Raw genomic sequence first — 25,871 nt, 5'->3', positions numbered from 1 at the left:
AAAGGACATGCAAAATATGTTGCAAAATGGCGACGCCTTCTCCCCACCGAGTCGGCGAAATCGAGCCGTAGGGAAGTTTCGGTATTCGGAAAGAGTAACGACTCGTGTCAGGGGAGCTGCTAAAGGGTAGGGAAGGGAGGAGGTCGCAGGGGGCGAGACACAGGGTGGATTCGAGGGGATACTCGCGAGATAGAGCTGTCAAGAAGAGGGATGAAGTAGGCGCGTGCCGACCTCCCCTTACGCTCCTTTCTCCCCCCTCCCCTCCTCCCTCCCCTATCTTGTTTCGTTATTCCGAAGTGATACAGAGCAACTGTCGGAGATCAACGCCACCCCCTTCCGCGCGCGAGACTGATCTCGCCAATTCGCAAAATAAATATGTATACCCGAGGAGCGAATGGACGCCAGTCCAAAGCCACGTTTAGGAGAATCCCGCCGTGTATTTTTTATGAGTGCGCGCACTTTTCCGGGTAAATTGAATAAACGAGTGCGAGGGAGGGGATAAACGCAAACGCGATTGCTGCGCGAAGTGTAAGACTGACTTTTCGTTCAAAGATAATTTCTATAAACAAAAATAAAGATGTATATAATTTTTTTAGAAGATGATTTTTATCATTGTAGGATAGATTCGGAGATGTACGATAAATAACTTCGTTTCCGCAAGAGCAGTTCGTTTCTTCGCCTCTCGGCAGGCTCCTGGTAGGAGGCTGGCCCCCTCGGCTGCGTTCGAGAGCGTCTCGAATAAATAAACGCTCGTCGATCTCGTCCTTCTTGCCAGCGGAAGATCCCGCGGGGAGGAAGGGAGGAAGGACGCGGGAAGAACGCGGGGTGGTATATCGTGGATTACAAGCGAAACCATCTGCCGGCTGATAAAAACGTCCGTCGCGCGGCGGCGGCGGCGGCGGCGCAGCGGTGAGAAAAGCTTACTTTCCGAAACGAGATAGAAGCTCCGCGCCGTTGGAAGGTGTACCGCGTCGTGGGAAGAGGAGTCGAAAAGGGGGCGACGAAAAGGGGGCAGGGGAAAAAGGGGACGATGGAGGTGGCGGTAAGAAGGTGGGTCGCGCGCTTCGGAATTTAATCTAAAGTAGAATCGCGCTCCCCCGAGTAAAGCTCGCTTACACTTTATTTTATTTCGCTTTATACGTTTCCCGCGTTGCTTTCAACGGCAGAGCGCGCGTCCGACGCCCCCTCCCCCTCTGTTACGACTCGCGAATCCTTAAAGCCGCTGCCGCGGATCCTCTCTCTCTCTCTCTCTCGGGGGTTACGAATCCTAAACGATCTGACGTTTGTCCCACCAAGGATTACAGTCCGAGACGGATTTTTCGTATCTGACGCAGTTTAATCGGATTCAATGATACGAGGAGGGACGTTCCTCTGCAAGAGCACAGATCTTCAATCCGCAAAAAATTTTGAATCTCCAAGACGTAGGAAACTTTTCATTTCTTATTCTTAAAAAACCTCAAAATATCCTTTGTTTAATATACTTTTTTCAGAATTTTTATATACAAAGTTTTAAAACTTAGAACCATCGAAATCTGGCATCTTCGGAAGCTTATTTTTTCACAAACAGACTTTAGATTTTTAACAGATTTTATAAACAATAAATTGTTGAAATTTTTTCGGATAACGCGTAATTACAAACTGTCTTATAGAGAATTTTTGAAAAAATTCCACGTGGAATTTTCCCGAGCGCGGAATTTTCGCGAAAAGGTTTCGTATTCGAGGCCAATAAATCTTTAGGTGAGGGAGAAGATGGTGGGAGAGGGTCGTGTTATAAGATCGATCGATCGTCAAAGTGCGGAGACGTGTACGTCGCCCCGAATATTCTCGCGTGAATAGTCGTTTCCTCGTGAGCATCTCGAAGGGTTGAAAAAACCCTTGTAAGAGGATTAAGCGGGATGAGTGAACCGCGAATTTTTTGCTGAAATGCGGAAAGGTCTGAGTATTCTCTCTCTCTTGAATCATACATATATTCTATACAAAAATCCTGCGCGAAACATATATATATATTTTATAGAAATATTGAAAATCATATGGTTTTTTATATGTATATAGTATATATTTTTTAAATATATTATTGTAATATTAGATACTTTTTTTAATATAGATATAATACTTGTTATTTTCATCAAAATATTTTTTCTCAAATTACGAATAATTCGTTGAAACATTATTCGTTAAGATATATTTAATTTAGTTCGTATCCGATAAGTAGTTGATGATTTAATCGCTTTTCCCAAGAAGGTGGGAGTGCCGGGTCTCCGTCGTGCAAACACCAATCTTCGGCGCCGCTTTATTAAAGTAGGATCAAATGCAATCGGGAAATTATTGGCAGCGCACACTCGTTTCGCGGAGCGAAATTAAAGTAGGTCCGATTAAAACGCGAGCTTCGCACTGCGCCGGAAATGACGTGATCGTTCGCGAATAGGAATCTGCTCGCGACGCGCGTAATTACGTTCCCCGAATGTTTGAAACCTAGGCGCCGAGAGTTCCGAGAGGTGACCAATTCGAATGGAAACTCAAAGTTCAAAGCGTCGGCAATACAAACAATCCGATTTTGTGTAACAATCGATGTTTTCGCACTTGAAATACAAAATGTGTATACAAAATTACGAAAATCCAAGCAATTGAAATTTTTTGTTTGTTCAAATTTCAAGGATTCTGCGAGTATCTGAGAAAAATGCCGTACTCAAGAAATATTCAAAGTTTCGAATGCTTTGAAATTCTATGAATTCAAAGTGCGAGACACATTAGAAATTCACAGCTTTAAAATTTTCAGTATTTCGAAATTTCAAAATTTCAAAATTTCGCAGTTTTATAAGAGAGTCCGTCGCCCTTTATTCTTATGTTAGAAATCTCACATTTCAAGGGTTCCAATTATCCGCCATTCAAAAGTTTGAAGAATCCTGATAACTTTCCATATCGATCGCTAGATTACGACACAAAGAAATTTCGATACAATCCCAAAAAATTCGGGAAGGGAGGAGTGGGGGAAACTTGAAGAAATAAAATTCAAGTTTACGCAGCTACTTAAATGTTAAACGTGGCGGAGAGAGGATCCGTCCTATTTAAGGTGCACAGAGGACCCGCGCTCTCGTCCGGAATGAATAAAGACGTCGGGGGTACTTTCACGAGTACGAGCGAAAACAGTCGTAATTGGCCTCTCGGTTCGGATAAATGCGTCTGGGGCGGAACGGACGGGCGGGTAAAGTGGCGAATCCGAGCGAATCCGGCGAATCGCTAAATTAAATGACATCCTTTTATTACGCGTCTCGCTGCTTCTAACCTCCCCCGCCCTCTCCCTCCTTCCCTCCCTTCCTCCCTCGCCATCGCCCGGTTTCTTCATCTCACCCCTCCCCCTCCCCCGTACAACGCTTTAAGCGGGACCGTAACTCCCGTCGTTAGGTCTTCAGCTCGGCTCGGCGCCGTCATGCAAATACGAGCAATTTAATAACGCTGCCGAGATATCGCGTGCACCGTTACAAAGTAAACATTTCAGCTGCAGCACGCAGCATCCCGCGGCGTCCTGGCGTGCAGCGCCCGCGACGACGGAGTATTTACGCAGCGCGTCCGTCGTCATTCTTCGTCTTTCCAATTAGAGAAGTATACGATTTATTCTGACCGCCGTGGACCTCGAAAATTGCGACTTTCCCTATTTGCGAAAGCTTTAAAATAATAAAATAATTACAAGCATATATGTGTACAAGCAATTGGCATAAGAAATTCAGGAAATTCGTATTTATACGTGAAAATGTAATAATATGTTTAACAATTTGTTTACGAAATCTCGATTAAAAATTTTTAAAATCCGTGAATTCTAACTTTCAAGATTTAATGGTTCTAAAAAGAAAATATAAACGCCATAAATTATAAAATGTAAATCTTTCCAAGAAAACTTAAAACTCCACGTTTCTAAATTTTAAAATTCTAAGACTTTTTTACAAATTTTAAATACAAGAACAAATAATATCCTTTTATATTCCCCTTATATAAAAAAATATTAAAAATTCAATTTAAATCTTGAAGTTCTAATGCCTCGGAGTTCAAAGTTGCAATAATCCTAAAAGTAAAGTTACTCGGGAGCGTTGTAAATTTCACATATTTCTACATTTTTAAATTCTAAAGCTTACTTCGTGAAATTTGAAAATCCTAGAAATAATCCTCCCTAAGAATATTCGCAGCTTCACGTTTCTAAGATTCTCGTGATCTCAAATCCCCCATCGGGGGTGTCGGAACCTTCGAGACTCTGCAGCCTGCAGTTTCAAGCTTTCAAAATTCGTGTTTTGCAAAGGTGGCATTTACATCTCCGTAAGCTGTTATGCACTTTCATGTAAAAGAGCGTGCGATATGGCGTTCACCGGGACGGGAATCGCGCCGCCGAATTACGAAACAATGGGGGTGTCGCACGACCGGGAGGGTTGCCAAGCTCGGCTCCGCGAGTGCCGACTGCATCGCATAGATATAAACCGGGGAGGAAGAAGGAGGGGGAGAAGGTTGGTGTCGCGGGAATCTTCGGGTGCATTTCCATTTCAAATGCGCTGATACGAGCCCGCGCTCTCTCGCATCTTCGCCCCGGTTCTCTCCGGCGAGCGTTCTCACGAAACACGATGCAATCTCGCGTAATGAAACGCTTCCCCGCGCCGGATACCTGCAGCCGCGCGCGTTTACCGGGAGTGCAAGGACAGTTCCGATTCTGATTAGAACTCGAGACTCACATTCGGAGAGGGGGAGGAAGGGGGGAGAGGGAGACAACAAACGGAAGAGTCAAATCTCTTATCGCAAAATCGACTGCGCGTGACGAGCATCTCGAAAGATCACTTTTTCTCAAAATGTAAATTTCTTATGGTACTTGGAAAAACGTAAAGAAATGTAAAGTTAATTTCTATTCCGGGCAGGCTGTAATCTCAAAGAAAAAAACCGATAATCTGCCCTGACACGTATCTACCTATATTCGCGAAGGAAAAATTAATTTCATTAATTGGCAGACTTCTCGCCAAGATATATAATGCTACGTTCCTTCGCTTATACCACCAATTCTGCGACAGTCCGCGTTTCATTAAAAGCTATTACGGGGGGCTAATTATAAAAGTTTTACGCGAGTCCATTGGTGTTGCGTAATAAGATATTACGAGTTATTACAAGTCTAGCGGGCATCCAAAACTTGTCTCCCCCCCCCCCGTCACTTCCCGTCGCAAATAAAGAATGCAAACTCCGTACAGACGCTGTGACCGTATCGCATTATTGTTACAAAAGTTGCGATAAAGAATTTGCTGCTGTTGTTGCAAGTTTTGCGTAGAGATATATCATCGCGGAACAGCTGTTATATAACTTGTTACAAGTCCCGCGCGAATATATTGTTATTGCATAACTTCTTACACAAGTTATTAAGATCATAACGAACCATTCATCATCTTGCTCCTCCTTTTTGCGGGAGCAGAACGCGCGGGGCGGGAATTCGCGAGGAGGATTCGTACAGCGCGGCGGGAAGCGCAATTAATCGATTTCAATTGAGTCACGAATCACAAGCGTCTATGTTTATGAACAATTATTAACTTGAATCGACCGGGAAATGTGTTTCAAACAATTGAGATGAGAAAATGCCAATTTCCAATGACGGTGGACATTTCATGACGACAACAAGAATCCGTCGTCATTATGACTTCTGCGTTAAGGAGAGGGTTAAACAAGTCTCTTACGGTAAGACAATATGGCTGCGGTGTACGTGACAATTTATACTCCCGATATTCGCGAACGATCCTTTTTAACGGTTTCTTATCGCGCGACGGCGTTAACAAAAGCACTCGTTAAAGTGATTAACGACGATGAGATTGCACGAGGGGGAGGAGGGAGCGGATGATGTGCCATGGGTGTGGGAAGCGGTGGGAAAGGCGGTGCGGACGGCGGAGGCCGCGATACAACCGCGAACGCCATTACGGGGGCTTTATTAATTGCCATCGTCGTGTAATTTGCTCGGCTACGGGGCGAGTGGACGGGGAACGGGGAGGGAAGGGGCGAGCGTGGAACTTGGTCGATCGCTCTCGCCTACTTAATTGCTGCTTTCATTAGGACCGTCATGTCACGTTCTTTCAACGAGAGGCTCGTTCGACGCCCGCCGCCGCCGCCCGCCGACGCGCGCGCGAGATTGCTGCCGCGCCGGTGATTTATGGATACGGAGCGACTATTTCAACCCTTCCGCCGCGGAGCACGTACTACAAAATTATATGAGGGAAGTTCTTTCTCGCCGGTACAACAGTTTCCGTAATCTCGTTTCGTTCTCTTTTCATTTCTTTTTTTTCTTCTTTTTTTTTCACACGCGTATATAAAAATCTTCCCTCGCGCGAATCTCCGGGAGCGTTTCTCTTCCCCCTGTAACTTTCTTCTCCCGCTTTAAAATCGCACGAAAAATACATTTTTTTTAATAACAATCGCGTAGATACGCCGAGAAACATTTTTTCCTCTCTTCCACTTTCATCATATTTAAATTTAATTTTTTTCTTCCTTTTGTAACTCGCGCGAAGAATAATTCTTTTCAGTTATCTTCATAGAAGAAACAACAATTTCCTAATAGCTTCGGATATACGAGCCGAGGGTAAAACGTATCGGACCGACGAGCGAGAAAAATGCAAGCTAGCTGCAGGGGGACTGAACTGAAGACGCTCGGAGTGCTAACGATTCAAGTTTCGGGCGGAATTTCGAAGCGAACTTGGAGCTTTGTAACTTCGTTGGGTGTAACTGTGAGCGTGTCTGCGGCAAAGTGGCCACTTTCCATGAAACGACGTTACAGGGGAGCCGGACGATTCCGGAGGACGACGACCGCAACGGCGACGACGACGACGACGACGACGACGATGGCGCGGGCGGCGGCGTCGAAGAGTTCCGCGCATCTGCGTGCAGTACACGTTCATCGTTCTATAAAAACCCACGTGCCGGCCGAATAGCGCTCGTAGGCAACACGCGGTGGATCCCCGAAGGGAAGAAGCATTAGGAATGTAGCGCGCGGCGGAAAAGAAGGGAAGGAACGCAAGAGCGTGGACGCGGTACTTGTTTAAAGCGCCGGCGAAACGGTTGCGAAAACGTGCTTGAATTTAAATGTTTCAGAAGACAGAAGTGGCGAAGAAGCCGAGAAGGGAGTGAAAAGTATTCCGTAGATTTAGAAAATACAAAGAAAACGGGGCGCGGAAAATTTAGAGAGGAGAATGCGCGTGGAAATTGCGGCAATTTTGGAAAATTAGACAGTGTAGCACGCCAACGTTTAACATCTGCGAGAGTGGGTGATCGAAACGAGCCCACGAGAGAAGTCGTAAATCTCGAAACAACCGCGGCACTCGACCCGGGCCGTCAATTTCTCGTTTCGCGGCTTCACCCGCAGCCTCACCTCCTCTCTCTTCATTCCCGCGCGGCGCGGGTGTGTTCCCGACAACAAACAGACCGACGTCGGCGGCGGCAGCGCGTGCATCCAACCCAATATTCAAATGCAACATAATAATTGCACGTCGTCGAGCCCGTCTACACAGGTGGGAGGGTGAGTGCGCACCTTTCCGTCCCTTATCACACAACGGGCAGACCCGGGCTCGTGCGTCCTATTATATCGCGCGACCAGACGCAATTAAGCGGGGAGATAGCGCGGTTATACCGACTCCCGACGGCAGGAAGATCTTCCTTAGGAGAGAAGCGAAATAGACAGAGAGAGAGAGAGAGAGAGAGAGAGAGAGAGAGAGAGAGAGAAACACACCGGAGCTCGGAGGAAATTCTCTGTGCCAGCTGCAAGGAACGGTCCCGATATCCTTCACGGCTCGCGCGTTTCCACTGCTACCCCGCGCCTCTCCGCGCCCTCCTCGCCCACGTCCCGGCGCTCTCACCCTCTGCACGCTTCGCAGTGCGTAGACGCGCTCTGCTTCTGACGCGTGAAGCGCCCGGCCGCTCCAATACCGTCCGTATTTCCACATATACATATATATACGGTGCTGCCTCCCCCCGTCCCGTCGCGCTCTCCGTCTCTATCCATCTGGCTGATCGCGCTCTCCGACTCGTTCGCTCCGGGGGGACGCCTCCTCTACCCGCCGCTGCGTGCAACCGTCCGACCTGCGTTATCTACCCGCCCGGATACGTCATTCGGAAAATTCGGGAACACAACGATTCGGTGTGTTTAGCGTGTAAAATTGCGTTAAACTGCAAACTGCAAATTGATTCCCGCGGATTACGCGCGCATCGCGCGCGGAGCGTCGCACGAATTATTCACGCGTTCACCTGAAACGCGCGGACCTGATTAAGATAGAAATTTCAGACGCGTACGGGAAATTGATATATGTATCTCTCTCTTCATGCACGTAACAACAGCAATTATAGACAGATGGATAAAAGCATTTATTAATATTCTAAGGTTCTAAGAATATGAAAATGGCAAGTAAAAAGAAAGAGAGTAACGCAAAATAATAACTACACAAAATAATAAACAAATACAAAGATAAGAATAACAAATTAGAAAGATAATGATCAAATTACGTAATATAATGTAATGGAGGATCAAAAGAGATTTTTCACGAAAAAATTGAGTGAGTAAAATAACTTGATAAAAATCAAGTAAGACCTTGAAATTAAATATCAATAAATGTACATAAAATGCGACCTTATATTGCCAAAAAATATTTTTTCGAGACAATTAGCTGATCCAACTTTTTGTTAATCCGATTTTCAGTTTTCAGTTATAGTGAAGCGATTGCTTATTCGTATTATCGCACGCAGCTATCCGTCCGTGCTCTTTTCTATCTTCTCTTCCCCTTATGCTTTGTGTCTGACCGACATGCGGCGTATCTACTGCCAGCTGCGGCTGACTATACACAGAGTCGCGCTACTCGCGTCGTGGGTTACATGACGCTCGGAAAAATAAAACGCGAAAAGCCAATCCCATGAGAATTTAAACTACCATTAAAACAAACAGATAAAAGTTATCTTGGAAATAAAGGTACAAATGCAACGGTAAATATACAGGAACCTACGAAACCGTAAAGTTAAATTTTTGTTACCAAGAAGTACCGTTATCGTATAAATATCTTGAATATACACTTTAAAAACACGGGAAAAAATGATGTGCATGTTAACAGTATTTACACCAACGGCAGTCTAATTGAAAATAATCTTGTTTATTCAATAACAGTATTAATGAAACAAATAACATTTTGTTAAAGCAAGAGCATGACGCGTTTGTTTCATTTTAATATTGTCGTTGACTTTACAAGATTATATGCTTTCGATCAGTGATGTTATACATCATTTTATCGTGTATAAATATACTAAAATATATACAATATGTAATTGTTAAAGTTTAATTATATCCTGAAGTAACAATTTTATCGCTGTTCTCGTTGTGGCTGGTGAGAAGTGAACTTACATGGCGAAGAGACTCGGCCGAATCGGCCTCGATCCGGTTCCACTGACGAAAGAGCGAGAGGGAGCGGAAAGTGGGCTGGAGCAAGGAAAATCTGGGGTGACGATATTGGCAATTTCGCTGTCGCATTTTCATTTCGCCTCGCGCTAACATCGTGAGCTACGAATTTTCGCGGCTCCCCCTCGCGGCTGTAAGGACGGAAGGGCGGTTTAGGGAAAGGGGACGACGCGACGGGAGTAGGCGCGGGGAAGGGCGGGCGGGGGATAGTGAAAACAGATTTCCCCGAGTGTCGCTCGTGCTTCCTGCACGAATTTCCATAGACATAATCGCGTGAAGATCGAGACCGATGCGTTTCCGCGGCGGCGCTCCTTCCCGCCGCTTCTACGCGGAATACAGAAATTTCGCGCGAGTGAGGATTTCGAGGGATGCGTGAAGAAATTCGACGTTGTACACACATTTGAAAATGTACGCCTAAAAGTTTCTCGCGGGCAGACATTTTTTATTAAAATTTTTACCTCACGGTTGACGGTGTGTAAAATAGCTCACAATTTCACGAGACATTTTTGACATAATTGTGAACATTAAACGTAGAATTTTAAATGGCATTAAATTGTTTTCATTTTTTTTTCCCGTTATTGTCAGTCATCCTTAACGACGATTCAGATTAAATTTAGCGCGACAAAATTTCGATATTGAAGACGAAATTTTATTTACTTCTATATTTATTGTAAATTCTGCGTCAGATTATATATCGAAATAGGTCTCGCCTAAATAGAGACATCGCGAATTTTTCTTCAGGTAGAACTTCGCGGAAATACAAGATGCGTTCGTTATTAAATGTGCATTGTACGGAGAGACGTAAGAAAATGTTTAACGAGATGTTTGTACGACTCGCTGTTTGCGGAGCACTCCTTACTGCCTCTACTCTCGTAGAAGCGAAGACTCCTCGCCGGCGGCGGAATTAAAGTTGCAGCAAGTGCGCCTCTCGACCGCCGGGCGTGCGAAAAGCCGGATGATAAGTGCAAAGCGCAGCCGGATATATCTGCATACGTAGAATTGGAGGGCGAGTTACACGCTTCAAACGGCCGGTGGTGAATCGATCAAAATATCTTCCGTTTCGTTAATAATCTCCCCGCGCAGCCTAAAGCGTAAAGTGCCCAGAAATTTAACTACTGGAAAGGTGAAATAATTATTTCAATATTGAAGATACTATTCGCGTCTTTAATACTAAAAATAAATGATTATTTGGCTCTTCCAAGTTTCTATAAGGGTAAGTCGTGTCTCCCTTTAGCTAAATAAAGGAGCTCGGAATAAAGGAGCGAAGAATAAATTGTTATTAATACGTTCATTCAAGATTAGAATCTTTTTCATCGCCATAACCGACAAACTTTGAAAAACACCGAAATTCATCTCCTATTCTTCACGGTACAAGGGGTGTTCGCAAAATCTCGCGGATTTTAATAAAAACCGGCCAAAATCACGCGATTATATTTATCGATGCGTGCGTTTAACACAAAACAAAAAAAGCACGATGCCGATACATATATAATTCGGACCTCGATAATTTTATGCAATTATGCGTGTGTCATCCTCTTCGCTCCTTCCTCTCGCATATTGGTTAGTGCGCCAAGCGGGGCGGAGGGACGGGGGGGAGGAGGAAAAGGGGGTTTAGGGGCCGGATTTCAGAGCGGCCGTCTGTCCTCCGCACCCTCTTCCCTCCTCCTGTTTCACAGCGCGGGGCGAGCGCGCGCGCGTTAATTCCCATTCGTTGCGCGTTTACATTATTATTAAAGCGCGTCGACGCCGCCGCGGCCGCCGCGCCGTAGAATTTTAATCCGCCGATTCTCCGCGTCCCGCGCGGCGCGGCGCCGAAAAACGCCGACTATTAATCTTACAGCCGATCGTTTTATGGCGTATTTAATTCTTCTCTTCCCCCTGCCCCCTTTCCTCCCTTCTTCCCGCCCGCCCCCGCGTGCTTCATCTATCGGTTCATTACGTGAATAACGCGAGTTCATTGTGTTTTAATCCGGGTATTTTAGGATACAATTCGTATCAAAGGGCGCGACGCTGTTCCGCTTCTACAAAAGCTCGAAGTAAAATATTATAAATTTAAATCACAAATTCATCATATTTCGCGAAGGCAATCGACATCTCGAACAAACTGGACTGCACTAGACGTTTCGCGAGATTTTTACTTTTACTTTATATACACGAGGAATTGTCGCGAGAACTGTGGCTATTGCGAGTGAATCGAGCGGCACATCAAAATTACATTGATTATGTAAATTAATTATTGAAAGTTATACGGAATTTCGTGTTAATTATTAACGGATTTATGTAAATGTGATTTTGCGCACAATGCTTTTGTTTGAAATAATTATTGATAACTCTATGATATTCGTGTGATGTATTTTTATCTCATATTTCACGCGTCGCGTTTTATTTCCCGAATATATTCTCTATTTAATTTATAACAATAATGGCAAACATTAATACACGTTTTTAAAGTATTTCACGCTCTTAATTATTGTTTACGTTGACAAAATTTGCCTCCGAAATTATATATGCCTCCGACAAAATATGGCAATTAATTTTACGCGCGAATCGCCGAATAAATGATCGAAGGAAGTTTCGAAGAATAATATAATTAATATCAGCACGGACGACACACTCGAGCAATTACACAATAAATTGCAGCAGACTGCGAGAGCGCGATAAACAACAATTTCTACGTCGCGGGACGCGCGTGACGTTATTTGTAAAATAAAATAGCTAATTCCAGGACGCGCTAATTAATTATGCTCGAAACAACGGGAGGAGGAGGGGAGCAGGAGGTTGCAGCATCCTCGCTCGCGCGCGCGCGTGCGCGAGTAGTATGCAAAATTGCAAATAACTCGATCGGTGAATTTATTAATTCGATTAATTGAACGTCCCATTTCCGAATCGATGATAGTCTCTACTCTTCTCTCTTTCTCTTTCCTCCCTTCTCTCTTTCTCTCTTTCTCTCGCTCTCTCTCTCTCTCTCTCTTTCCTGTCTCTCATACACCCTAACGCGTTATTATCACAGTTGCAATTCGTCGTAAATTATCTCGTTGAAAATTATCTTTGCTGAAACGGTCGCTACATATTTGCCGGTAATTGTTAACGCGAAGGACAACTGCAGCCAATTCTCGGTGTCAGTCAGGACCCGATTTTAACGCGTATAATAGTGCGTTAAAATTAAATAAAGAACAGATATCCTAGTATAAACGTTTTACACAGATAATTAAAAATATTTTAATATGAAAATATAATGAAACACTTAATATAAAAATAACACATATACCTCGTAGGAAAAAAAACTATCATTTTACACGGTAAGTAATGATCAAAATCGACAGATCCAAAAATCAATCCGACGAAACGGCGGAATCCTGGTGTGAAATCCGCCCTGATCGGATTCCGTGCTTCCACCCCCCCCCCCAACCTGCCCGAACAAATAAAAACTTTGCTCGGTCGTTGGCACTTGGAAAGCTTCCTAAGTCTGTACCTTAGCCCGCTTTAAGAGGCTCGCAAGCTCCGCGTACGCGCGGGTCGCCGACCTGAGCTTAATACGTACACTTATCACGCTGCAATGATCTTGTTAGCAACTTTCGTTCATCGGCGTCTGGAGATGGATAGACGGACGGAGGGGAAGAAGAAGACAGGGAGGGAAGAGGAGCTTTCGAGCTTAGAGACGGTTAAACACGCTTTATTGGCTTTGGAAGCCTCGGAAAAGCTCACCTCGTTCCGGAGCAATGCAAACTTCGGCTCTCGAAAGGACGAGAACTGCTTTATTTGTTTGCCCTGTTTCGACGAAATGAATCGGACGCAAGTTCGAGCCAGATTCGATCAACTGCTCGGAATAACTTAGAAAATATATGCCACATTACAAAAAAAATTTGTTTTTGTAAGAAAATATTTCGATCAAATACATGCTATATATATACATATATATATATAAGTTTTTAAAAGAGTGTGAAGAAACCAGATTTTCTATCCAAATTTCATTCTTAATTATTTGAGATTTGCGGTAGGTCTTCGGTCTCGTGACAAATCGCGAAAGCTCTTATGCGCAGATACATTGATAATTCGTTTTCCTCTCATCGCTTCTTTATCTATAGTAGTGCTCTTTTTTTCTTGATCTCGAAAGCTGGTTGAAGTTTGGAACATTCCTAGAGCGGTTTTTTAAAAATAATTTGTCCCATTGTTCTAGCTTCGTATAGAGTAACGCACAAATGCCACAAACACAATACAAAGTATTTCGATCAAATACACGCGACGGAAAGCACCCTTATGCTCGATAAACTACCCTCCCGGTCACTTAAAAAATTCAAGCTTTGCCAAAAATGATTTGGTCCATTTCTACTTTTGCACAAAGTAACTCAGACACAAAATAAAAAATATTCCGATCGAATGCACGCGTCGGGAAGCACCCTTATGCTCGATAAATCATTTTCTCGCTTAAAAAGCTGTGGCACTTATAAGTTACTCTATGCAAAGCTGGAAATGAGACAAATCATTTTTAAAAAATCAGAGGAACAATCCGAACTTCAACCAGATGACTCCGAATAAAACGTAAAGAGTTTTGTCTCGTGTTCTCCGATTGAAATTGATCAATTTGAAGTTTCGTACTTACCCACATCCTTCGAACCGCCCCATGTTCCTAACTGCGCCTGACGGGCTAATCGGGACAAAGCGTCGACATAAACTCGCGACGCCGCCGCAGCTCCTGAAAAGACAGATTGTTAATTATGATTTCAGATTGACGTCAATGTACAAATCGATCCATTAATTTACATTAGTATCTGTTTAAGTATAAATTAAATTTTTCACCAATGTATAAAAATTAATGTCAAGAAATCTCATGATATCTTTAGATGGATATTTTATTTATTTTGTGTTGACACATTGTGTTGCGGATTCAACGCAGGCAAACTGGCTATCAAACTATCTGATGGATAAATTGCAGAGAGAAAACTAAAAAAAAACATGTTCACGCGTTTCTTCCCCTGTACTCGATACGAGAGACATGAGCGAGATTCACTTGCCGAACGAGCGATCGCGCCAATATAATAAAAAGGCCGAACGAGCCACTCACGGTTATCAATGAAAAACGACCCTCCAGCCGAGGCTGGCTCTCGTTAGAGGTTATGGGGTAGAAAAATTGGGACGATCCGGGAAAGAAGTGGCGGGAAAGACGAGCGGTGGTAAAGCGGGTAAGGGGAGGGGGAGGGGGGAGGGCAGTGGTATATATCGGTGGAAATTGTGTGTTCCACCCTCGCGGGCAAATCCCTCGTAAATAGCGGGACTTGTACGCTACCTAACGGACTTGAAGGACGAAAAAAGGGAGAGAAGAGGATGGGTGAGTGACGGAGGAGAGGAAAGGGCGACTGGTTAGACAAGGAACCGTATACATGCTGTATCTCCGGACGAAAGCGACTTGCAGGAGGGAGCGCCCCGTAGGGTAGTTTTACGGGTCGTGCCTTCCCGCCGCGAGCATCCCTCTTCGTTTTCAACCTCCTGCCCTCCCCTCTATTACGAAGAATCGAGCCCGAAATGCGTTTGTTGTTTCATTAGAGCCTGGGCAAAAATTCTACTGATTCCCCCCTGGGAAGCGCTACGACATGCGAGGGGTCCCGAGATTAATCCAAACATCTCTGCAGAAGTACATTTAAATTCTTAAAATGTAATCTTTATCTCACATTGAGATTTAAATCCTCCCTGAAAATTTCACAAACGTTCAGTTGCATGTACCAGCGTACGTTACTTACAAACATATTTATACGAACGTCATTTATGACATTTTCGGGGACTTTCAGTTAGCCTTCAAAAATTCAGAATACACTTGGCGAAACAAGTCTGACATGAGTGAGATGCGAAAGGGTTAATATAATGTCGTAATTTAATTTCCGTTTCACGAGAGAAACCTCTCCGGCCGCGAGAGAATTAAGCCTCGCCGGTCGGGGGCCTCAATTAAAGTTGCCAAAACGGAAAATTCCCGGCCTGTTTCGCGTGGCTAAACGTTAAGTTTCCTCTCACGGCGGTAGATCGCAAATACAAGGGACGGCGAGGGGATGAGAGGGTACAGAGAGTGAATTTATGCTTCATTCGTACACGTTAGGTATACACGAGGAAGAAACGAGTGGAGCGTAAATTATGGCACTCTTGAAGCTCGTTTCACCTCTTCCGCCTCCCTCTCTTCCCCGTCCTCACCACCCCCTCCCTTCCCTGCCGTTCTCGTCCACCGACCTCAAGCAGAACGCTCGTTTCCGGAGGGTGGCCTTTATTTATTGTTTCATGCCACTGAACACGCCATTCTTTGGGGCGAGAAATTTTATTTACAAAAAATTATACACATGATACTTCCCCTTTTTTTCCATCGCAGTTTTCTAACTGAGGTTAACTTATCCGGTGTATTTTCTTTCCCCGCGATAATTGAGTTAGTTTATATCTTTCCGTTAAATTCTGTGTGTGTGTGTGTGTGTGCGCCAAAAAGAAATTTAGTTAAAGAAAAAAATTTAAGTTAAAGTTAAAAGAAATTTATAAGAGCATATTATTTCATTAATTTGAAACTGAAATTTCCTACTTCAAAGCTTCCGAGTCACGAACAATCGAAATTTAAAAAAATAAGATCACGCGCGCAATAAATGCGAAAAGTATTCTTAGTGGTTTGCCCTCCTCTGCCGATGACGGCAGAAAATGTAAGCCGAAACGTACCCTTCCGTATATTTACATATTTCATCTTTACGAGCCATTAAAAATTTAGAGGTAATTTGCGCATCGTTTATTCCCAGCGCGAGCCCAATATTATTCCTTTATCATATTTAAAAAGTCATGATTCAAACTTCAGGAACGAAAACGTAAAAGTGGCATCGTCCACTTCATTATTCATAATTATACATGCCGTATTTATCATCCGCGCATACACGTTATCATGTTGTATTTATCATAATTACCAGTATAAAAAAATAAAAGAAATATCACAACGGAATAATATAATAGCGGAGTGTGTCCGGTTCACGGTTTTCGCCTGGCAATAATTTCGCCGCGAGGACCGTGCTTCATATCCGAGTTTTACGATACAGAATTTTACAGACGACATCGAAACTCGCACGTCGACAGCTGTCGCCGCCATTTTTCGCGTATGTTTCGTTGCAGCCTCCAGCGAGACATATACGTGAACCAAAAAAAAAAAAAAGAGAAAAGAAGAAAAGCAAAAAAAAGGAAAACACGATTTCCCTTGTAGCTGTTTCTTCTTTTCTATTTTTCACCGCGGGGACAAAGTCCGCATGGAAATTTAACGGCACGGAAGATTCAACTGCAGTTTCCCACGTTTGTCAATTTCAATTATCGCTTAATCATTTCCGTCACTTCTTTTTAATGTCCCGCAAACAGACCCTTACGTAGGTTGGAAAAACATTTCTTGCAAAACTTTTACGAATTTTTTTTATTTTTATTTATTAATCATTAAAATTCCTAATTTGTAGGAAATCTGTCTTCGTCAATCCTTTAAATATAACCAATTTGAATATGCAAAAAATATCGAAATACAGATCAAGTTGCAGATTAAGTAAATCTCCACGGAATGTTAAATAAATATTACATTTCCATAGTTATCCTAAGGCTTTTATATTTTTATAATTGATAAAAATTATTCAATAATATTTTATCTCTGTTTTCAAATATTATCCCGTACGTGCATTCATATATATAATTATATTCGTTACTTTCATTTCGCGGGAAGAGAGCCTGCGTCGGAATTTTCCCCGTGCAAACATATTCCGCGTTTTAAGCACCCCCGCAAGTAGCAGCGTATTATTAAAGCGCCGAATATCGAACATCGCGAAACACGCGGTATAATCGTAAGCAGAAATATCCGGTGCGCTTCGCACTCCCCCCCTCCCCTCCCCCCTCCTCTTCCCCTGTCGCTCGAGAATGCGTAAACCGTTTGGAACATAACCGGGCGGCGATGGTGGCGGTGGCGGTGGTGATGGTGGTGGGGTCGATGGTGGAAATGCTGACTCGCCCACCCCCCTTGTTTGCGGGCTGTTCCAGCAACCCCCGAGCGACTCCGGGGATTGGAAGCAGGCTGAGTTCGTCATCGGCGACGCACCCCATTGTCCGCCGGTCATCCCTCGTCTTCTCCCCCGCCCTCTCCCTCCTCGCCGCCCAGCTGTCGGCAAACTTCGGACCGTCCTGTATCAACCCTTCGCCGCAACGTTCCTCATCTGGTCCCCGTCTCGGAGACATCTCGATATCGATATACACACCTATATCAGGTTATATCGGGTTCGGGATAGGGCGAACGCACTCGCTCACGCCGGACGGGAATTCAAGACGCAGCGCTATACTGTTCATATCTGAAGATATGAACAGTATTGGATATTCAGAGTCTTGGACATTCGCACCGATTTCCGAGTGAAATCCGGAAATTCCGAATATTCACAGCTACGAAACATTTCGAAACTTGACCATCGACATTCTTGAGCAATAAGAATTAGAATTTCGAAAATTCGACGCTTCAAATGCGTTCAATTTTTCAAAAAACAAGTGTCTGACGAAGAATAATCTAATCTAAGAATAATTAATACAATCTAAAGAGATCGATTTCTTCTCCTTAATTTACTTAATTTCTCTAACGTTATACGATCAATATTTTCAGACTACGCAAGAAGGTCAATCAAATCATTCGCTGCATCAGAACTTCCGGAATTGCTCTAAATTGCAATTATTTTCTGAAAGGCCAACGAGGCGCGAGCGGAGAAGCAACTCCAAGATGCTTAACGCGTAATTAAGGAGCTGCTTTGAAGGACGGCTTCTTAGCTCGGTGCGTCGTTTATCAGTGCTTGCGAGCTTGCGAGCTTGCTTAGAAGGTACAGAGATAATAAATGAACGGCGGGAGTTTCTAAGCGGCTTAATTGCTTATGAGGGTGTTTACCAGGGCCCTTAGACCGGCTCCTTACTAAACGCAACAGGCGCGAGTGAGCGCCATCAAGATTTCGCGCGGTATTAATGTAGATTAATGGAAAACTTCGTTGCCGTTTTGGCTGCAACACATTTCCTATTTCTTCGCCGACGGAGTTCTCGCCGCGATCTATCGGCGCCATCGGCGGTTATTAATGGACCCGCGTCTCCCAGTCTTTCCTTTTCTTTTTTTTTCTTACCAAGATTTCCCACTTAAATGGAACTTTTTACTCATTATAAACTTGGGGGCACTTTGATTCTCTTTTGTTTTATGCTCTTTGCTTATTTTATATGCAGGTCAGATATAATTTTTAAGATGCAGCAGGTTGTAAACTCACAAACCTTATTATCGATGTCTGAAAAATCTTAGCTTTTAGCAAGGAATTTGCCCGAATAAGAAAATTGAAGTTAAAAAATTGTTATCATTACCTTAAGTTAGTAAAAAATTCTGAAATATTGAAGGGAATATTCTGTTACTATGTACGATGCGTTTTGCGTTGCTCAAAACTGTAGAAGCCAAAGAAAGTGACTACCTTTAATGATAATGTTTAGAATAAAATAATCTTGTCGCTATTAAAAATCTATTGAATAGTGTAAACAATATATAAATATTATAAATAAATATAAATAAATAATGCGAAATAATGTGATCGTTTCAATGATATAAATATCACGATCTTATCACGATTATTCGCCTCTTTGTCTCTTGTTATTTCTAAATTCGCTATTCGCACCCTCTTAGGGCGGATGAGAGTCCTTAGCAATTGCGGCGTAAATGTCCTTTCACCCTCCCGCCGCGCCGTTCTCGCGGCGATGTCCCGAGGGGTAGTTTTAATATGAGTCTCGCGATGCTTAACGACGTCGACGTCGACGCTACGGCCGGATGCCGTCACGTCGGAAAATGCAATGGAGCGACGGACGAGGGAGAGGATCCGCACCGCGGCAACCCTCGAATTCCAGCCTCCTCTCGACCGATCCGATCGAGCACGTACTACACGTTCAAACGCATCAAACGTAATAATGTCCAAGTATTGTGCTCTATTTAACCGAGAAATCGTATTTTACCGTCGGCAACGCTAATTCATTTTGAGAACCTTTTCGATGACATCATATTGCGGGTGTGCGGATTAACGATTTTTTCTACCGCCTTTGGTCAAATTGTAAGATTCTAACGCAAAAATCAAAACTCTATTTTCTATATAGATGCGTCGCATATATTAATATAAAAATTTAAATCATAATTTTTATTATAATATTTATATACATAATTATTTATTTACTGACGTGTATTAAACACTAAATATCGCAATTTTAATTTGCATAAAGAATAAGAAAAAAAAAAGTGAAATTCAGAAGATCAGTAGATTAAATTACATTTTTACCAAAGCGACACGCGGTATTTTAAGAATCGAAAGCACGAAATAGCACCGTATTCGCGCAATTGTTGGCACTGCGAACGCGCGAAAGGATCTAAAAAGGAGAAAAATTAATTAAAAAAAAAAAGAAAACGAAAAGAGGAGGAAAAAAGTAAACGCCAAGCGACGAAGCGACGGCGATCTGGCGACACCGTCATTTTGCATTCCGAAAGTGAATACCGCGGCGGGCGATAATCGTGAATTAAGAGGCGCCGGCTAATCGACACACCCACCCTTTCAATTTTCACCCCTGGCTTGTAAAACAGCGCCCTCGCCGTGTCGCGAGAAGAAGGAGGGAGAAAGGGAGAGGGTGAGGAGAGGGGGCGATTGTCTCCGGTGATTACGGTTTCCCGAGTTGTTTGCATTTAGGAAGCCATCAACGCTTAATCGCATTCCTTCCCGTCTCGGGAAATTGCAGTTTTCGGCGACGAAAACGGAGAAGGAAAAAGGAAGGGGGGAGGGACGAGGGGGAGGAGGATGGAGGAATAGGTTACAACAACGCTCTTTTATATCGGTCGACGCCCCCGCGGCGGCGTGCAGAGGAAAAAAAAGCAGCGGAATTCCGTCGGCGCGATTGCGCGGAAAACGCGGCGCAAAGTTTATTAAACATTTTCGCCGTGCGAGCGAATGAATTTTGGAAATAGCGCCCTCTCTTCCGACCGTGCGAGCTTACAGAAAATTCGGCCTCTCGTGCATCCCCATTTTTTTTTAAATCAAAATTCGTGGCAATAAATTGCAGTGACAGTATCGCGCGCGTACCGTAATTATAAATAAAAATAATAGCGAGAAACAATCCAAATGGGGCAACACACGAAAATTTAAATTTTACGTTTTGGATAATCCCTCTCGCGCGTCGCTCAGTTCAGTTCAACCGGCATAAATATTCCTCTTTTACCCGGAGCACCCTGTATATCAAGAGAACGTAACGGTTAGAAGCCCTCATGAGCGGAATGCTTGGCGCGGAAATAAACCGCGCGGGGGTGAGAAAAAGGCAGGACCGTCCTTCGAGAGGGAATAATGAAATTAGAAGCGTCTGCCACCCCCGACCGCAACGAGAGACGGGTCGGGAGCGCAGGGGGGAGGAGAGGTTAGTGAGTGAGAAGGGCAGGGAAGAGTTGACGGGAGGTTGCCCGGAAGCGTCGTCGGGGCTGAGCAAAAATAATTGAATCGCACAGCGCGCGGGGGCTGCACTGTCCAGAATAAAGTTTACGTTTCAACCCCCCTCCCCCTCTTCCTCCCTTTAACAGCCGCCGCATTTCCTCCCCGCTGTGTACTTCAACCGTGCCTTTACCTTTCCTCCGTCCCTCCTCTCGCCCCGTTTCCTCCCTTCCCGCCGCCGCCGCGGCGAGAGCGCAACCCCTCGACCGCCACCCTGTTGTCTCATATTTCCATCTTCCTTCTGGAATTTCCAAGGGGTGACCGCCCTTCTTTCGTCCCCTACCCATCCCTACGCCACCAGTTTCCCCCGCGCGATTCCCACGAGGTAGCAGTGGAATAATAAAGGAAACGGGAATGACTTTGAGATAGATGAGGGCCACTCCTTTGCACTCTTGCTTGTTCACCTGTTTGTTTTCGCGGTTTCCGACAGTGTCGGCTGTCTTCCTTCCCCGATAGCGCGCACCGCGAAATTCGGCCGATCTTTTACGACCAAGCGTTTTCTGATCACATTTGCGATAGAAAAACTCAACTTGAAATTTATTTTAAAAATCAGATAAAATCGCGCCCCGTGTAATATAATACACTCCTTTGAAAATTCGTTTCTTCAGAAACAACACATATAACATCAAAAACCGAGAAAAATTAAAAACTTAACGAGTATAATAGAAGGGAAAATCGTAACAAGTTTCTCTTAAAAAAGATACGATGATTATATATTTCTACATGTTATTTAATTCCTCCACATATTATTCATGTATCCAGAAAGTCATTATATAGTTCAGTTGTTGTATAGATGTTTTCACGAGATATCGGTTCTCGTGTAAATAACTCCACAACGCTTCGTCGCCCCGCGCGAATGGGAGATCCTGGGGAGAGGGCGCAAATGAGGAAAGAATCGGGGATGATTTATGGGGTGCATGCAGATGCCGGCGTAACAATATTATTGTAAACTTTGCGATTGCGGCATTGTTGAAGTGCCGGGTGGTGGGTCCATCGAGCAAACGCGCGAATAATGGGGGTTGGCTCGCGTTTATTTGCGCCCGCGTCTTCGTCGGCGAGGGGAGGAGGAGGGTGGAGGAGGGGTACCGAAGCGGGGGAGTCGTATATTTTCGCGAGCAGACACCCCGATACAACGGAGGGTCGAAGGATGCGACGCGACTCCGAAAATGAGAAAAGAACGAGCAACAGTCTCGCGCCATGTTTCGTTCCACAATGTACATATCAAAAAGATCTCAAATCGTCGTTATCGAGATGATCTAAATGCAATTATGATATATAAAGAAACTAGAAAATTGAGATCTCACAATTTCACATTCGCGAAACAATTCGTGCGCGAGATAAATAATGAGACTCACGTCGGAGCTCACGAGGATACCTATATCAAAAGTAATCAACGAGAAATGTATAGGTAAATTAACGTTAAAAATAAAAATAAAGATTTTCACTCTCGTGCTCTTATAATGTCGTTTAATATTTGCATACTTCTGCGGTCTATAAAACGGACGGAATTCTACGTAGAGAGGAAAAAAAATGGCGGCCATCTCGGCGGGAGGTCGTCGAAGGAAGAAGCGGAGAAGATCGAAAGAAGAACGCGCGATATCGCGAGGGATAATATTTAAGGATTATTCCGCCTCGAACGCCAGCTATTCCAACCCATTAATATCGCTCAGCCGGCAAATTGGATTAAAGGGAATCCATTTAAAGGGATATTAGAGGACCGTATCGCGGAGGGCCGGTCCTCCGTGATTTCTTTTTACACCTCGAGGACGTACTGCGCGATAAATCGAGTTCCTCGAACAGATGACAATCACGATTGAATGCTAATGGCCCTTTCATTCAAGTACGATATTGTCGCAATCTGCCTTCACCGTGTTTATTGTTGCAGTTTTTTTTTAACATTATATGTATTATCGTAATTTATAGCAGATTATCGTATCTATATCGTATTTTATATAGCAGAATTAATCTCAACCTTTTTCTCCCAGCAGGAAGACTCGCGATTGCGGCATGAAATCACAAACGGACAATCTACCGTAATTGGTAGAAATTAATGTAAAATTCGCTATTATCATAAACTTCCGACTCGGAAAGTTCCCTCGTGATAAAGAATAATTGTGTGCGTGCACCTTCACAACGACGGAAAGGTGTTTTCGTTCGCTAAAGTCGATATCTCTCGTAATCGATAGCTGCGGGGGAGGGGGCGGGAAGAGGGGGGAGAAAGTTTCTCACCTGAGCGCAACCGATGGGCAGCGCCCATTCGCCATTAATTTTCGGTAAAAAAATAATAACTATCCGCGGAAAGAGCATAGAAATTCATACTTGGCTCTCTATATCGGTTGGTATTAATAACCGTCGCGCTGTTAATAACCATCGCGAAAATTAAATCGAATTCCAAACATACTCGCTCCGCTCGCTCGTGGTGCGGTCGAAAGCGGAGGGAGGGAGGGGGCGAGAAGAGTGGGGAAGAGAGAAGAGGAAGGCTGAAAGGGGACGAACGGGATCGAACTTCCTGTTCCAGGGACACGACACGTCCTAGGTCGGGGTTAATTAGCGGCGCGGCACGCCGCGATTAGCCGGACGCAATCGATCCCCCGCAGCTGCGTGACGGTTCCATTAGCACACCCGGTATGCCGGGTCCGGTCGGACGCGGAATACGTAAGGTATTCGCCATTAAGGGGAAATACGAGCAGATTCCGGGTGATACTAAAGCGGAAACTCCATTTACCGCTTCTTGCGCGCATATACACGCGCGCGCATTATCGCGCACCATCATCACCATTGCGATACATCATGAATCCAGCCGGCGAAAGTCTATCCAATTCAAACGCGAGCCATTAAATCGGAATTAGCAAAAATTCCGAATCGGTAACATCACGCATACATATATATCTCAGAGAGCGTGCAAAACGACACGAATTTTTCTAATTTAACGTGTCAAATGCCACTGTACAATTCGGTAAATTTATCCCCGATGCCATTTTTATAGCATGTTGTTTTAATATGCACTTACAATTACGTTTATTCTTCATCAAAGTTCACAATAAAATTTTTTTGCCAAAAAATGTTTTTCCTCCAAAAAACTACAAGGATTAGATGACGCCGACAATTGTAATATGAATTAACACATATTCGAGTCAACGTTTCTACAGCGTTTATATAAATGCATTAGAGTTTCTTTCTGCTGAACTTTCGTCCTCCGATTCGCAAGCGCGATGTATACCGTTCTAATCGAAAAATGTTATTATAGCCGCAATGTGTTTCTTCTAGCAGATAGCGTGACGGGAAAATTTAGATCAAGAGACTTTTTATCTCTCTGAGAAGCCACTCGCTTTAAATTTCCTGGTCACGCCTCTGTGACGAATCTTTCACTTCGCTATACACGACAATCGCGCGATAATGACGCGAATTATTATTGTATAACGTTTCCTCTTCATCGAGGTCCGAACAGCGCACGCACCGCGCTTTATCGATAATGTCGACACGAAATGTCGATTTATATTTCCCCCTTCCCTCCTCCCTCGTTCACGGTTTAACATTACAAATCGCGAGGGCCCAAAGTGTTGGGAGGTGAGGGAGGGGTCCCGTTGATTATACGTTACACGCTTATATCGCGCGATAGCGCGAGGCATCGTGTACCGCGCGCTTTATCAATCCCAATAAAAAAGCATAGCGGCGCGCGTTTTCGCCACGATAAGGCCGCCGTCATTTTTTTCCTCTTGCGAGATACTTTTTCACGGAGCGCGCGCTCCCGCGCGAAGGATCCGGCACGTCAGTCGCCGAGCCCGCGCAGACGAGGGGTTGCGGCGTTCTATCTCGCGCGCATAATTCAACCCTCCTCCCTTCCCGACATCCCTCCCCATGGCCTCTGCGTTTATTACGCGTTTTATTTATGCGCATTACGCGGTGGACGCGACGCGACGTGACGTGACGCCGCGCGCCACACGCCGAACGTTCTTTATGCAAAGCGGAGTAATTTTCGCGTAGCGCGTGTCGCACACCGCTCTCTCAATCGCGTATGATATTTCGCGAAAATAACTTACGTCGTTCTTTTTTCTCCCGCCTCTCCCCCCTCCCCTTCTCCTTCCCTTACCAGGAACCCCCTGGCCGCGGTGAGATTTCCGCCACGGTGCAAATTGTAGTCGCGGAGAACGCGAGCGGAATACATTAACCGTCGGACACTTTTTACGCAACGTCCGGCGAAGTTAAGTACACGACGTTAAGTACGTAGTGGAGAGTCCTATAAAATATCGTCCTTTTAACCGGGATTAACTTCAGAATTTGATGTATTGCAAAAAAAAAAGTTGATTATTCCACTGAGGAAGAGAATTAATGCGTTACTCGGCAATCGTACGAAATTAAAAGTAATCAAATTAATTTGCGACAACACTGGGATAACGTTGGACAATTTTAATATCGCAAAGAATGAAAAGTGCCTAGCTGGAATTAAATACTGTGCTTATACTTGAAATCTCCGCAAAGTACCTAATGTTTCTCGTGTTAATAATTAAGTATATAATTACAGCACATCATGCACAATATGTTGTAGTAAAATATTTTGTTAGTATAAATATCTCTGTTAGTATAAAATTCTCGAGGTATTCCGCGCGTTATCGTTGTTACACGGACAATACAGTTCGCGACGGTGGACATTTCGCGTACATTTGCACACCCTTGCTGCCCCTCGTCCCGCCTGACCCGACAAAGTGTAAAACAAACGACGGGGGCTTGACAGTCGCGAGTGCGCGGCCCGCGTAACTCGATACTCTCACGATATTTTCGACCCTTCGAGAGGAAATCGATATTAAAGAGCGACCAGCCAGGAAGGGGGACGACGATCGACCGGAGGAGAGGAAGGGTTAAAAAGGGGGCGGCTAAAGAGATGGCGCGAAATTGAAATCGCAAAGCGACTCGCAGGTCCCAAACTATAGGGG

General features: G+C 44.3%; 1 protein-coding gene across 1 annotated transcript in view; it reads right to left on the bottom strand.

Moving 5' to 3' along the window:
- LOC105454485 overlaps window positions 1–25,871 on the bottom strand; it is a 78,772-nt gene that overhangs the window by 22,911 nt on the left and 29,990 nt on the right. The window contains exon 4 of the mRNA XM_011697104.1: window positions 14,040–14,132. Within this exon, the coding sequence (XP_011695406.1) occupies window positions 14,040–14,132 (93 nt within the window). The remainder of the gene's footprint in view (window positions 1–14,039; window positions 14,133–25,871) is intronic.

Source organism: Wasmannia auropunctata, unplaced genomic scaffold, assembly GCF_000956235.1.
Source record: "Wasmannia auropunctata unplaced genomic scaffold, wasmannia.A_1.0 LD335985.1, whole genome shotgun sequence".
Lineage (NCBI taxonomy): Eukaryota > Metazoa > Arthropoda > Insecta > Hymenoptera > Formicidae > Wasmannia > Wasmannia auropunctata.
Note: the sequence above shows the minus strand (reverse complement) of the source record. Positions and strands in the feature narration are given on the sequence as shown.